We start from the raw sequence: 15,077 nt of genomic DNA, 5'->3' as shown, positions 1-15,077 counted from the left end.
CAGGCCGATCGGCCGAAAGTAGTAGTTTAGTATTATATTATATAAAAGTTAGTTATAGTTCTCTTTCGTCCCGTTTTCTTCTAAAGCTCTTCTAGAGTTCCTGTAAGATACCTATATAGTTCGCTGATCTTAACTTCGGTCACAGTATCGTTGAAGATACACGATCAGTCTCGCGTCTCGTTCGCTCACGAATACACTTGACACGAGACACTACCGTGTCTTTATAGTAACGAACGTGTACAGTTCTTTACTGTGACATAGTGTTCCGATTGTAATACATGTAGTGAAAATAGATCATTTTCGATAGATGCTTTTTTTTAGCAAAGGTAATGTCTAATTATAGATTAAATTTACAACATAAAATTTCACGTATAATTGTTTAACGCATATTATTAAATAATAAACATTATCGTCTAAAAGGAATGTAGAAACAAGAAAACGCGGATTCAACTGTTCTCTCCTTCAATTTTAAACAAAATATACATATTTTTTTAAATTTTCTTACGCACATTAAAGAGATGAAATATACCTTCGAAAAAATAGATTTTTATACTTTTAATTAAATGCATATCATCGAAAAGATACGTAAAAATTGTTGAAGTAAAACTTTTATGGTTTCAAAAACACTGTACAACGATGTATTTATATTTATTTGTAAATGTTATATTTTTTTAAAATATTACCATCGCCCGTTATTATTGCTTCTGAGACATTTGAAATAATTTTATAATTAAATTAAAGTTTATCTAAAAGACAAATTCAACTATATACCTATAACAAAATTATTTTTTAAAGATACATCTTCCAAAAATGAGCTGCAAAAGTGTCAATATACGCACGGTATCTTATCGACTCGCTACTTGACAACTTCCTTTTTCTGTTTTTTTTTTCGCAATATGAGATCTCACACATATACGCACGCACGCATGCATGATTAAACGTTAGATATTCAGAATAATTATAATATTAGTTTAGTTCATTCAGTTTTTTATCAAGGCTTTATCCAAGAACATTTGAAAGTTAATGGCAGCGTTTTGCCAAACCTCTGCTTAGCTAAGCGCAAACCAGCAATTGAATGTGATTGGTTCTTACCTGTGGATCCAACTAACTACACTTAATTGCTATTTTGCGCTTAGCTAAGCAGAGCTTCAGCAAAACACAGCCAATTATTGCAGAATGATAGCAGCATATAAGAAGGTTGGCAGCAGTCGAGAGAATAATAAATGCATTTAATCGCATCGTTGCGCGTTGTATAAACTAAGTCGTCATAAAATCGTATGCCTTAAATGTTTGGTGCGGGAATTCGTTCCATCAAGAGTTATTGTTCACTGCAAATGAATATGAAAATACAGGCATCTTGAAAATTTCTCTATTATATTGTTACTGCATATACCTTCTAATATATTTTTATTTTTATCGCTTTATGTTAATGAAGTTCTTACATTAATTTTACTTTAATTCGTACAAATATTCATCTTCCTATTCTACTCCCTCCTTCAAAAAATATTTCCCTGTCCCTCCCATTCTCTCACTCTTCCTGACCATATATAACAGCACGTCTCTGTTGCCTAGACAGACTGACACATATGTGTCTCTTACTGCCTCTCATCAGAAGTGATTCCACGGGTGCTCAGGTACGGAATTGTTTTTTATTTAAATTTATTTTTCTTTATAGTTCTTTTTCTCATTTTTTAAAATCACCTCTAGGATCGGAATTTTAACTTTAATATTTCTCAAGTGTTTTCTGTGTCTAAATCTCCTGCTGGCTCGATTGTCAAATCCGTGTTAACAGTAACACACGCAGCATTAGGGGAGACCGGGGCTCGTTGGCACCGTTTTTACAATTTCGGCATTTGAGTTTTTATACAACTAATTATCATGATTAAACAGTACTAATATGATAGAGAGAACCTTTCTTTACATTTTCATGCTAGGAACGCTCATCCTGTATACCGTATAGTTTCTTTGTATTAAATGAAATATAAACATGCTGCATTGAAACGCTCGAAAATTTACTTGTCACCTCTTGAATCAGACTTTTCTCTTTTTCTATTGTAATACTTGTCTGATTAAAATAAAACTTTGTGAAAAGTACCTATGTCATATAAGAAATATTTTGTGATAACTTTTCCATTGTTTTTTTTTTCGCTATAAATACATAAACGGAACGCATTGCCAATTTGCCTCTTGTGCCAACGAGCCCCGGTCTCCCCTACTCTTGGCATAATTGTGAACTATAAAGTGTGAAAAATGACGTTAATAAGCTCAATTATTTTTACAATGTGCAGCTACATTTTTCGTTTCAGTGTAGTGTTTTTAAATTTAAAGTAATTGTCATATATATATATATATATATATATATATATAATAAGCTCAATTATTTTTACAATGTGCAGCTACATTTTTCGTTTCAGTGTAGTGTTTTTAAATTTAAAGTAATTGTCATATATATATATATATATATATATATATATATATATATGACAATTACTTTAAATTATAAACACTATATATATATATATATATATATATATATATAGTGTTAAAATATATCGAATATATAACTCCCATTTTGTTACAATTTAATATGTGAAAGTAAATCTTGTTGTCATCCTTGATTAGGTACAATTCAATTCGACATTTATTTATTACTCAAACAAAAGTGGAGTTTTCGGCATATTTTACAAATCTATTCTATCGATTGAAAACGTTATATTATTAAAAAACATTTTTATTTTTATTTTTTATAATTATATGACTATATAGATGTTCAGCGACTTATTTAATTGACAAATTATTTAATTGTTTTTATTATAACGCACTGAAGAGGACTTTATCTCAGGTCGAAACGTGTGTCATATTATTTATCTAAATTATAATACATTTTTAGCACGCGTACGCTCAACCTGCGCGCGCGCGCGCACGTGCATGCGTTCGTACGTTTGCGTGTGTGTGTGTGTGTGTGTATGTGTGTATGCGTGTGTATGCGTGACGTCCATGTCGTTCTAAATTATCTAGGTCGTCCTGGGTTATGTTAGGAGTAAGGATACACTCGTAGACTCGAATTTTACGTGTTTGACTGACTGTAGCTCAAAAACTGTCCATAATCTTCTTCAGCACAATGAATAAAAATTAAAGAAGTATGCAAATTTTAAGAGTACATAGTATAAAAAAAGAAAAAAACTAAAAAAATATATAGGGATAATATAGTATAAAAGAAAATAAGGAGTAATAAATTACTAATAACATGAATCACAAGTGACGTAAGAGACAATAGCAGAGATCAAGTACATAGTCACAGACAATACTTAAAAACGATGATTCCTTATAAACGCAATGCTTTCAGTCGATGGTTAAAAAGCACTGTTATACTTGTTTATAAGTCAGTAGTGAGAATGTTGGTTCCATGTGTTCAAGAAGCTGTCCTGTTGTGGTTAAAGAATTGTAGTTTAAAATTGTAGTTCAGTGTAAAAAGAAAATTTTTCTCCCAATTCTGAGGTAATGTTCGTTTTTCAATGTAAAAAGGGAAAACCATATTAAGTGTAAGATATAATTTTAGATAATTTTAAGTGGTACCAAGGTTGTACAGTTAAATTGGTAAAATTGGATAATAAATTATTAAACACATTTTTTAATAACCTTTTTTACTCGAATTTGGCCTCTTGACTCTGTCATTTTTGTGCATTTGACGACCGTCTATCCTTCTTATTATAATTTTGTTATACATATGTAGTTAAATACGTCTTTAAATTAACTTTAATTTAATAAAAAAATTTTTAATTTTTCAAGAACAATATGGATAGTGCAAGCAAAGTAAGGGCTTTGATTGCAATGGTAAATGTTGAAAACATATAGAAGAGATAATTAAAAATTAGATAATATAAATGTTGTTCTTATTACCGCAAAATTTTATGAGAAAATTGTTTGTTGTTATATTTCAGAAAAAATTATCAGTCTACTATGCTTACGGAATGGATTGGGGCTCTCATTGTTGTTCTGAGTGTTGTATATATTTATTACAAGTATGTGGTATTCAGTTTTTGGCGCAAAAGAAATGTCTTTTATGTCGAGCCCGTTGTGCCAGCTGGTAATTTGACAGCTCTCGTGACTGGAAAAGTGTCAGTAGGCGAGTATCTTCATGCACTTATTTTCTCTCACTTTCTCTCTTCCTCCCTCTCAAAACTTATTTAAAAATTGCAAGATTAAAGTTACAAAACCAAATTACATTTCAAACAAATAAAATGGAGTTTATCTCCTTTTCTTATACCAGTTGTTGAAATTTAATTCTTTTCTAACTATACTAATAATTACGATAATAATATAACCATCTTTGACCTACGATTATGTTCTTCGTTTCACGCACGCGATATGAAGTCATCTATTAAAATTTTTTTACGCGATAGTATAGAAGTATAAGTTTCTCAGTATAGAAATAGTATACTGAATTATCTCAATTAATTCAGATTAAAATTATTTGAAATTTCTTTAAAATCGAGAGAAAAGTCCACACACACACATAAAGATGATAGTATAAAAGTTATTAAAGATTACGTACATGTGAAATTGCTACGTTAATCACTCATCTCTTATATTTCGCGAATCAATAAATTATTTTGGATTTTTATGAGATCAACGATTTATTTGTTATCGCTACATAATTGTATCTTCTGCATTTAAAAAGACGCGAAATTTAATAAAAGATTTATCAACAGGCGAACTCTTCCGTGATGCCTACTTAAAATATAAGAGTTATCGCGCTTTTGGAATGTATATGTTTTTCAAACCAAATCTGATAATTGCCGATCCCGATCTGATTCAAATGGTGTTGACGAAAGAATTCAAGTGTTTCCACGATCGCGGACTGTTCTGCAATGAGAAAACTGATCCATTGACTGGCCATTTGTTTTGCTTATCCGGGAAAAAATGGCGGAATTTGCGTCTCAAGTTAACATCCTCTTTTACTCCGGCAAAAACAAAACAACTTTTTATAATTCTAAAGGAGTGCGGCGAAGAGTTTGCAAAGAGTTTAGAGAGCGAAACTCGGACCAGAGATTGTGTTGAGATGAAGGAAATGTTTGCAAGGTAAACTTTTTTGTACGAATTCTTAAACGACCAAAGTATAAATAATAACAAATTAAAAAAAAAGTTGTTAGTGTAAAAACTGTAAATGTTCTGCAATAAGATACCTAAGTTAAGTGGCTATCTTTTTTATCGCTAATAATCTCTTTTGATCAATCTGTAGTCAATTTTCGATGAAACTGATAAGGCATCTTTTCGATTGATCGACAATTAGGAATAATAAATTCTTGGCGGATAAAATTTCACAAGTTGAAAGATAGATGATAAAACCGCGCGCAATTTTCATTTATTCCAAATAGACTAATTAGAATATAATTTGAAAATTAATTAAAATAATGTGAAAAAATTAGGTTTTCAACAGACATAATTATGTCAACGGCATTTGGAATCAAATCCAATTGCATGGAGCAGCCGAATAACGAGTTTCGATACTGGGGAAGGAAAATCTTTGAAGAGAGGTCCCTTTTGATGGCTTTCTCAATGTTCGCACCTCAAATAATGAACTTTTTTTCCCTTCCTGCATTGGACAGAGGCGTTACCAAATTTTTTATGACACTGTTTCGTGATAATGTGGAATATAGGCGAACTCATAATATCGTCAGGCACGATTTTGTGAATCTGCTTATGCAACTCATGGAGAAGGGCTACGTTGAACCTGAAGATGAGAAAGATATTAACAACATATCATGTAAATACATATACTTTAATATTGATGACGTTTTTTCACTTTCTTTTACGTACAACTTCAAAAACCGTTGCGTCTTTAAAAATGGCAAAGTGTCTGCGCATAACGAATTTAATGTATACACAGAAGAAAAGAAGTGAAGGTGGTCCTTTCGTGAGAACAAGTATTAGATAAGTACCTAAATTTGATATATATGTTAAATATACAGTAATAATAAGGGACATGTGTACGAAAAATCAAGTGAGGTTACCGACACTTTACAAGAAATAAGTCATTCTTAAATGTGCGTTCGCGGAGCGTGCCATTGTCATTCTATCCTTGTTTACATCTAATGAACGAGAAAGATAGAACGATGCAAATCGCCACGGCCGAGATTTTCAACGAATAATACATGCACTTAGCGATCAGATGAATACATTAATCATGTCTTAAAATATTTCCTGAAGTTTCCGGATTTCGTACGTACCTTGAAAATAAGGGCTTGCCGAATATTTTGCTCTGATATATGAGGTTAAATAAATAGTGGATCCACGCGCATATATTGCTTTACTCGTACTGTCATGCCTGATCTAACCTAAATCGAGTCCAACCGCACTACTATTGTGATATTTTTTTAATTGATAAATTATTAAATACGATTAAATCGTGCGTGTAAAATCATGCTATATTATTATAATTATTGGGATGTTCTGTAATGTTTGTCACTATGTTTGTTTTCAATTACTTCATGACGGACTGTTACTTGACTAGCTGGGTCCGCGAAAGGACCACCTTAAATTATTTATTCAAACAAGTTTTCTTCGTTTAACGCAATTTACATCTCATTTCAAGATTATAGATTCTTGCTTATATATACAAGAACATAAAAGTTTTGATTTAACACTTTTTCTTTCTGTGTATGTGGCGAAATACAATTTTATTCAGACAATAACTGTGTAAATATATTATCATTTTTTTAAGGAATGTTTCTGCATAAGATTACAATGAAAAATTATAATGTTTCATTTATACAGCAAACGTAAGTAAACTTACTATGTCGGAAGCGGCTGCGCAAGCTTTTGTCTTCTACTTAGCTGGCTTTGAAACTTCTGCCACAACAGCAACATATTGTCTGTACGAATTAGCTTGTCACCAACACTTACAAGACAAGGTTTACAAGGAAATCAATGAAATATTAAAAAAGCACGGCGAAGTGTCCTATAATGCCCTGAACGAAATGACATACCTTCATAAAGTAATAAACGGTGATTACAGTTTCTGTTTGTATAAAGACGTATTTTTTTATATGAATTAGGGATATCGAGAAAATTTTTATTATAAACATATTTATTCGTGTATATGTATATTTAAATTAAATAAACGCGTTTTTGATATATATAATCGAAATAATAAATACTTTTTAGAATAAATATATATATACATCTATATACACAATATATCTATGTAGAAACTATATAAATACATTTCCAAATATTCTTTTTTATCTTCTTACTTATTGTAGAAACTATGAGGAAATACCCACCTGCGCCTGTCTTGAATCGCATCTGTACCGAAGCCGTGACTCTTCCAACAACGAATATTCACGTGCCAAAAGGGACTTCGATCACTATACCAGTACTTGGATTGCATAGAGATCCGTCGATATATCCAGATCCGGACAAATTTGATCCTGAACGATTCAACGTAGATGCGATAGCAAACAGACATCCTTATACCTATTTGCCATTTGGAGAAGGACCACGGATCTGCATCGGTGAGAGGACAATCCTATTTAATTTACACATTATATTTTTTATTCATCAATTTTCCCATCATTGTTTAGAGTTTTAAACATATAATCTCTCGCAGAAATATCTTTTTATAGAGGTATTTAATTAAGTTATTAATTTCGTCTTTATATCTTTTGTACCTAAGGAACATACATACACACTAAAGCAGAGCTTTGGTAAAGCTTGGAACGCGCGCGCGTAAGTTATATCGCTATTGTCTATATTAATAATTTTTATAGGTATGAAATTTGGTTATATCCAAACAAAAGTTGGACTGGTGAGTCTTCTGTCAAGGTTCAAGTTCAAACTCCACCCCCAAACTCCGGTCCCGCTCACTTTCGACGAAGCATCCATTCTAGTACTTGCGGTCAAAGGCGGTGTCCCTCTTATCGTTGAGCAGCGATGAAGCAATCACGCTCTTATTTGAAGTGAATATTTCTATTTAAAGCATCCAAGAAATATTGTTGACTCAAAGTGCACAAAAGTTCTTTTAAATGGGATTATTATATTATGCTTTGCATTTGTCGTTATATTAGCGGAATTCTGGAAATTGTAGAGTATTTGATAGATATAAATGATACAAATATATTTTAACTTGTAAGTTTTTGTAACTTTTATTAGAAGGACAATCATGTATGTAATTTTATCGTTAAATAAAAACAAAGTTGCAAATTAATTTATAATATATGATTACTGGAGCAAGTTCACATATATTTGAACAAGCAGTGAAAGAAGCGTCAATGCATATTTGTATATTTAAGTTATACAATATTAATTTTTATATATTTATATAAATTTTAAAATGTAGAGAAACATAGATAGTATTATATGATTGATTTACGTAAGACGAAAGCTTTGATTTAAAGTCCTATTAAAGGTTACTTAAAAAACTTACTGATTTATTAAAGAATATATATAATAACTTGTTATCTATATTGCCGTACTATTTGGAACTTAATTTGCCAAAGTGTATTAATTATGTCAATGTTAAATAAACTGACCTGCAATCAAATGCGCGTGATTAAATATTTATTAAGAAAAGGTTAATTTCGAATTTGAACAGAAAATTATTAGAAAATCGAGGCGACTAAAGAATAAAATTAGATGTTCTTCGAGAAGGGAAGAAAATGGATAATACGTACGCTGAGAGTGAAAAAGAAGGGCAACAATATTTTATTGTGCAGTTTGGTACGTGAACATACACTGACATTTTGGCACTGGCAATGGCACAGTTTGCGAATCTCATAGAATAGAAAAGAAAAAAAGATGACTTATGCGCCGTTGCGCGCTGCGTTGCTGTACAAGTATGTACTCTGCAAATCCAAATGTATTATTTTAACTGAAATTCTTCTTACAAATCACATCATTTAATTGAACGTATATTAACTTGTAATTTAATACGATTAAACGACGTAATTTAACACGCAAAAAACATGTAAAAAGAATTTCAGTCAATGTGTCATTTTTAGACGTTTATGCGTGCAAAAAAAACACACTTGGATTTACAGTGTGCGCTCATTCGCTCATCAACAACTATTGCGAATTTTGCGAAATGGTACATGACTCTTCTTATCAGTTTAGTTTTATCAATCACCTTTCCGATCAGAAAAATTGGAACGGTAATCTTTAGTCATCATATTAAAAAAGTTACCTTTTTCCTTTTTCGAGAAATTAATCGAATTTCTCTTTTTCTTCAATGGCTCTACAGCTCAAGATTGAGCCCTGGCCTCTTGAAGTTCGGCTTTCATCAAATCCGAGGCCTCCCTTCTGATTTCGTAACAATAATTTTGCCTTAATCTGAAGAATATTACACTCTCGGTGGGTTGCTATTATCACTCTTTCGAGAGGTGGCGATCAAATAAGAACCGACGATTTTTTGTTGAATTTGAACTCGGATATCTTCGGCTCATTGGAGCGGCGCACATCTTTCTGCGCTATGATCGCCACCAATATATCGAGTTTACCAGATAACATTTCAGTTAAACTAATTGCTGTTTATTGACGACTTTAGTCGTCGACGTTTATTTTTCTTATGTTAGTAGAAGTTCAACCTTCAACTAACGTTTTCATTTACCGTAACAATCATGCATGCGTCTAAAATCTTCATGCCACGCATAATATCTGTCACGGAAACTTTCAACTCATTAAACAAATTTGTTTGTCTTCTAATATTTTCGATGAAAGAATCAAAAACTTAAATATGAACTTCTCCAAGATTCATTAGATACTAATAATATATTACATGTAATCCACAAATTTTATTTCCATCCAAAGTGCACGGAATCTTCTTCTTGAGACGAATTATAGCTCATTAGATCAAAATATGAAAAACAATATAGTTTACAATTTGCAGTTATAATGCACTTGTTCGCATACAATAACTTTTTATATCTGAATCACTATTTCGTTATATAATTGGATTCATATAATTCAGTCGTATATTATCGGAGCGAACCGTGCTATTTCATTTATTGCAGTTTGAAAAGTGTAATAAAAATTGCAATAAAAATTCCAATCAATGTCAAAAATGTCGAGAATCGCGAAATGTTATAACATAACCATAATTAATTGACAATTAAATTTTATTTTCATGATTTATTAAAATTAGCAGTAAAATTTTTGATATTATAAAAGTTAAAAAAATACAAAAAAAAATTATTATAAATAATAATTTAATGTATATTTAATGTGTATTTATTATGTGTAAGCTATATCTTAATTATATCTATAAATTTTTATAAAATTAAAATAAAAATTTAACTTTAAATATTGATTTAATTTAATTAAAAATTTGTATTGTAATCAAATTAATTGTAATGTCTCGATTATGATAAGAGATAAATTTATATATGTAGATACGGATAATTTAAAATGTTATTTAAAATAAATTAAAACAATAAAATTGTAATAGATATATATATGTATATATTTATGACTTGTACACAGGTTATAATTACAAATGATTAGAGATTAACTATAAAATCTTTATATTCTGATCTCTCAACGACGATTATATTTCTATAACAGAAAACAATTTCCATGAATATGTCGTAAAGTGCTAAAATCGTAATCGGAATTCAATCGTAAATGTTTAAAAATAATTAAAATGTAAATTGTAAAATGACGATACAATTTTAATACAATTTTCCTCTAGATAATTTTTACAAGATTTGAATCAAGGCATGCGGCAATTTACGTATGAATATATTAGGCTAATCGTAAACCCTGATAAAAGAATTTACATAATATGTATTAAAATCCGATATTATTTTCAATATTAATGCAGCGTACTCAACTATTTCCGTAATATGTATCGTAAATGTGATCTAATCGCCTTGGTATTGCAAATTTCACTGCGTGACGTGATAAAAAAATATTGTATATCATTTTATATCTAACGTTAAAAGTAGGATACCTTAAAACGAACAATACTATAGATTTAGTTATTCGTTGCACATAGTTGACGATGAAAATGCCCCGCGCACATTGACCCTACATCAAATTAATATGTAGAACCATAATTGTACCCAAAGAGAGATAAAAGAATCTTCACGATTTAAATAATACTTCATTTATCCATTTCCCTTTGAAGATATTTCTTGACGAGACTATATCGAGACACTTCTGTTTGTCATCACGCTGTTCACTTCCCTTTATATATAACATTACATTTTTGGTCCGTTTTATATTGCTGTACAATACTTTGATATCCGATCACCTCTTCTAACTGCATAGCCAATTTGTGAAGCTAACCATCGCTACGTAAAGAATAAAACGACATATCTTTTATTGTAAAAGCGGTGGACGCTGTCTTTCCGTAAGTACTGCGTCGATACCGCGATCTTTCGTTCAATTCGTTGGCATTTCTCGCACAGTACTATTGTAACATGCTAACCTAGTGCTTAAAATAGGAAAAATCCTCTCTTTCATCTACATAACATAGCAAAAGTCCACACATATTATTTAATCTATTTAATATCCGTATTATATCCGTATAATCTATCTACGGTACGTATGATACAAATTTGCTCTCTACGTTAACTCGTCCGTGCACAGTTTTCTCTCCTCCTCCACTCGCTGCCGAGTGCGATTAAAAGCCTCCGTTTTCACAAAATCCACGGTTTTGTACACTGTCGTATTCGGGAGGGACTGCGCGAGCGGTAACGTCGCGGAACTAAAGCTTTCTGTCGCTTCCAAGTCGAGATCCAGATACTGCAGCACCACCAAGCGATTCGACGCCGGAGTAAACGTGTTGCGATCTTGATAATAGTATATCTGGAAATCGAATTACGCACAGCATATGAAATCACGTATCGCGCCACGTCACGCGCGACGGCTAAGATTACGCGTGATTCTTAGAATCGTTCTACAAACCTCCTCTTTATCCTCGAAGGCGTTATTGTCTTCATCCGACGTCGATTGGTGACGTGTCGAATGTATATGCGACGGAGGCGTTGGACTGGGTGCCGCCCGCATTCTTCCTCTTCCAGGGGGAGATGCTAATTGTAGATGAGGTGCTGCGAGAAAAATTAAACATATTTCTTTCACGCATTTAACGTATAAAAAAAAGGGGGAAAAGAAAAATAAAGAAAATCTTACCCTCCACCGGCGATTTATTTAACGATGGCTTCAACTTCCTGTTGATGCTCGGCGGTTCGGCCGGAGAGTGTTCGGCGGAGCTCACGTCGTATAGCGCGATCGTCGGACCCGGTGACGGTTCGTTGCTTACGACAGACATCGAGTCGCTGGTTTTTCTGCCTGGCTTCAACTCTCTGTACACCATCGGCGGAGGCGGCGCCATGGTGGTCGGTACACCGCTCGAACAACCGTCTCGCACGAGCGGGCTCGGTAGATTCGAGTACGTCGCCGTGGTGGAGTTTTCAGAACGCAGACTTGACGGCTCATCCTCGTGGAAATCGTAACGGAACACGTTCTGCGTCTCGTCGTTGATGGTGCTCGGCGCGGCGTTCGAGTAGAAATGCTTCGACGACTGTTCAACCGCCGCCGTGTGGCTCTCGACAGTCGTTTGCGCCGCTTGCGGTTGATGAGATCTAGGAAAATCGTACGACTCGTCGGTCACGGCGCCCGTAGCCGTCGCCGCGGCGGCAGCGGGCGTCGTCGGCGCCGGCGTTGCCGGGGTACTCGGTTTCGAGCTCTCGGTGGCACCGTCTAGATTCAGGTAGTTGTGACCGGGATTCTCGGGTAACATATGGGGCGGTTTCGGTGGTCTGGGCGGCGCTGGTAACTTCTCCACGGCCGGTGGCACCGCGGAATCGACAATCCTGAGCTTGCCGAAACGTTTTCTCACGCTCCATGAGCCGATCTCGTGGTCGCCCGGGCCGTGAGGTTGCCGTGAATCACCTGTCACGATTTCATTTCATTAGTGAAAATAATAAAAAAAAAAACCGAATCTCGAATCACGCGCGCATTGTCACAACACACACCCGTTGAGGGAAGCGTGTCCCAGTTCGCGCTCGTCACAGACGTCGTCCATTCGTCGTCGGTGAAGACGCTCTCGGCGTCCGTCGTCGTGGGTGATCGCGGCGGGGAGGGTGCCAATCTTCTCGGGGCGTCGTAATGCTCGGGTCCCTGTCCAAGGGTTGAATTCAGGGAACTGGTATCGTTGAGCCGACGACCAGAAATGCACTCGCTAATAGGAATGTAGGGACCGGAGATCGTGCTAGTGGGCGAAGTTGGCGGGGATTCTTGAGACTCGTATTGAAACACTGAAAGGAAAATTCACGTGTGCCGCTGTTAAAGCTTACTTTCAACGATCTGTAATTGCGTCAGATTTCAGGATAGAACTCTACTTATATAATTTCATATGTATTTTAGTATGGATGTGTACTTTATACGTCATATGTGTGTATTCTGATTCTTTAGACTGTTTTTTTTTTTTTATTGCTTATAAGATTGTAAATAGAATCCAGATTTTTCTCTAACACGAATTATAGATCGTCTGAAACATGTTTAATGCAAGAATGCATAAGCAACAGAATAATACGAGATGGAAGTTAAAATTCCATTACTTTGTTGCTCTTCATCCTGAGTGTATGCCTTCAATCCGCAAACTTGACACACGGCATCCACCCATTTGTTCATATCCGCTTCATTCTCAGCAACTAAATAATAGATCCGCTTTGGCGTCTTCACGTTAAACATGTACTGATACTTCTGTTTACGATTTTCGAATCGAAGACCCGCGTCCACCTGTGACAAAGTACCTGATAAGCGTCCGTAGCTCATGAGAACAGACTTTATAAAGATAATGCTACAAGCACCTGTTCGCACTGGTCCAGATCGATACGGCCCTTGAGTTTACGGCAGCGTCTGTCCGTGTAATACTCCAGAAAATATTGACCAGGCAGCTCGCCGCTGTGACGAAGGGCGAACCATCGTTTTCTCCATCGCTATTAGAAAAACATATTGAAGATAAGACCATTTATACCTTCACCTCTCAAACTTAGCCGCGATACTCCTATCAATAAAATTCCGATAAACGATCGATAATCTTGCTACGTCGCTCATCGCGAGAATTATACTTTTCCTCGAAAGCACGAGTCCCAAAAGTCTAATCGAAAGTAACGGGAAGAACAGTCTCGCGTATATACATTCTCCCAGAATTAGGTTAGGTCGAGGTATCTGTCGTCGCAGAATTGGCTCTCGACTTTTCTCGAGCTCTCTATATGGGAAATTAAGCGAACGTTCCGGAGCCCGCGATCGACTCCGTCCGTAGACAAGAAGAAAAGGAGGTCTGCGGCGATGCCCAGGGAGGGACGTAAACAACGATCACGCTTCCGTCTGGGAGCCTAGACGAGAGATGCGAACGCAACGCGCACAATCCGTTTCGCGCTTGATACCGACCGCTCTCCAGAGCTTCGTGGGCGGCGATTTGATGAGCCAGCCTTCGTGGACGATCTCCTGGGACGTCTTGAGCACCTCCATCTCTTCCTCCACCCGGGGAACGACGGTCAGGGTGGCGCGATCGCTCGCTCGTCAAGCGATATTATTCTCAGTGGCTGGGGGTGGGCATCCTGGGAAAACGCGCGCGAGGAGAACCACCGACGACGGAGACGACGACGCGCTCGTCGCCCATTTGTCTATTTTTGGCCCCGACGGCGCAACACGGAGAGACCGAGAACGAACGACAAACGACAAGACGACAATCCCTCACGTACGCACACCGTCGACGACTGCCCACCCCTCTTTCTATTTCCTTTCTCGAGCTTGCTCGCGCGCGCACGCGCGACGGTAACCGACTACCGACACGCGGAGAAACGGAGTCAACGGCGGTGACTGACACGGAGCGGCCCGCGGGCCGCGACGGGACACTGCGGATCTCGCGGACCTCGGATCTCGACGCGGCGCACAAAGACGTACGCGCGCGCGAACGCCGACGGGACGGGACGGGACCGGGGAGTCGGGGAGTGGACCCCTGGCCCCTGTGTTCTCCGTCTCGCTTTGTTCCGCGTTTACCACCACCCGGCCGTCGCGTCGCGGCCACGCGTGCCAAGGCTCGCGCGAGTGACATGAATGACACACGA

At 35.9% G+C, this 15,077-nt stretch overlaps 2 protein-coding genes across 4 annotated transcripts; one reads left to right on the top strand and one right to left on the bottom strand.

Annotated features, from left to right (window-relative positions):
- The first annotated feature begins 171 nt into the window (after window positions 1-171).
- Window positions 172-8,209, top strand: LOC143898960 (putative cytochrome P450 6a14). 3 transcript variants are annotated; one of them, XM_077408811.1, is made up of 7 exons: window positions 172-326; window positions 3,942-4,126; window positions 4,713-5,082; window positions 5,430-5,767; window positions 6,778-7,008; window positions 7,266-7,517; window positions 7,773-8,209. In XM_077408811.1, the coding sequence occupies exons 2-7, from the start codon at window positions 3,961-3,963 to the stop codon at window positions 7,937-7,939; spliced, it is 1,524 nt and encodes a 507-aa protein (XP_077264937.1). In that variant the 5' UTR covers window positions 172-326; window positions 3,942-3,960; the 3' UTR covers window positions 7,940-8,209. The 3 variants fall into 3 exon arrangements, with proteins under 3 accessions (XP_077264937.1, XP_077264936.1, XP_077264939.1); XM_077408810.1 differs by lacking the exon at window positions 172-326 and adding an exon at window positions 1,247-1,634; XM_077408813.1 differs by lacking the exon at window positions 172-326 and adding an exon at window positions 3,075-3,498.
- Window positions 8,210-10,503: 2,294 nt separating this feature from the next.
- On the bottom strand, window positions 10,504-15,077 carry LOC143898964 (uncharacterized). Its single transcript, XM_077408819.1, has 7 exons — window positions 14,398-15,077; window positions 13,815-13,943; window positions 13,563-13,743; window positions 12,978-13,259; window positions 12,133-12,894; window positions 11,908-12,050; window positions 10,504-11,808 (listed from the first exon to the last, which is right to left on the bottom strand). The coding sequence occupies exons 1-7, from the start codon at window positions 14,476-14,478 to the stop codon at window positions 11,566-11,568; spliced, it is 1,821 nt and encodes a 606-aa protein (XP_077264945.1). The 5' UTR covers window positions 14,479-15,077; the 3' UTR covers window positions 10,504-11,565.

This window comes from Temnothorax americanus, unplaced genomic scaffold, assembly GCF_048541705.1.
Source record: "Temnothorax americanus isolate GAGA-0224 unplaced genomic scaffold, ASM4854170v1 Scaffold25, whole genome shotgun sequence".
NCBI classification, from domain to species: Eukaryota; Metazoa; Arthropoda; class Insecta; order Hymenoptera; family Formicidae; genus Temnothorax; species Temnothorax americanus.
The sequence above is the reverse complement of the archived record's forward strand: the minus strand, read 5'-3'. Positions and strand labels throughout refer to the sequence as shown.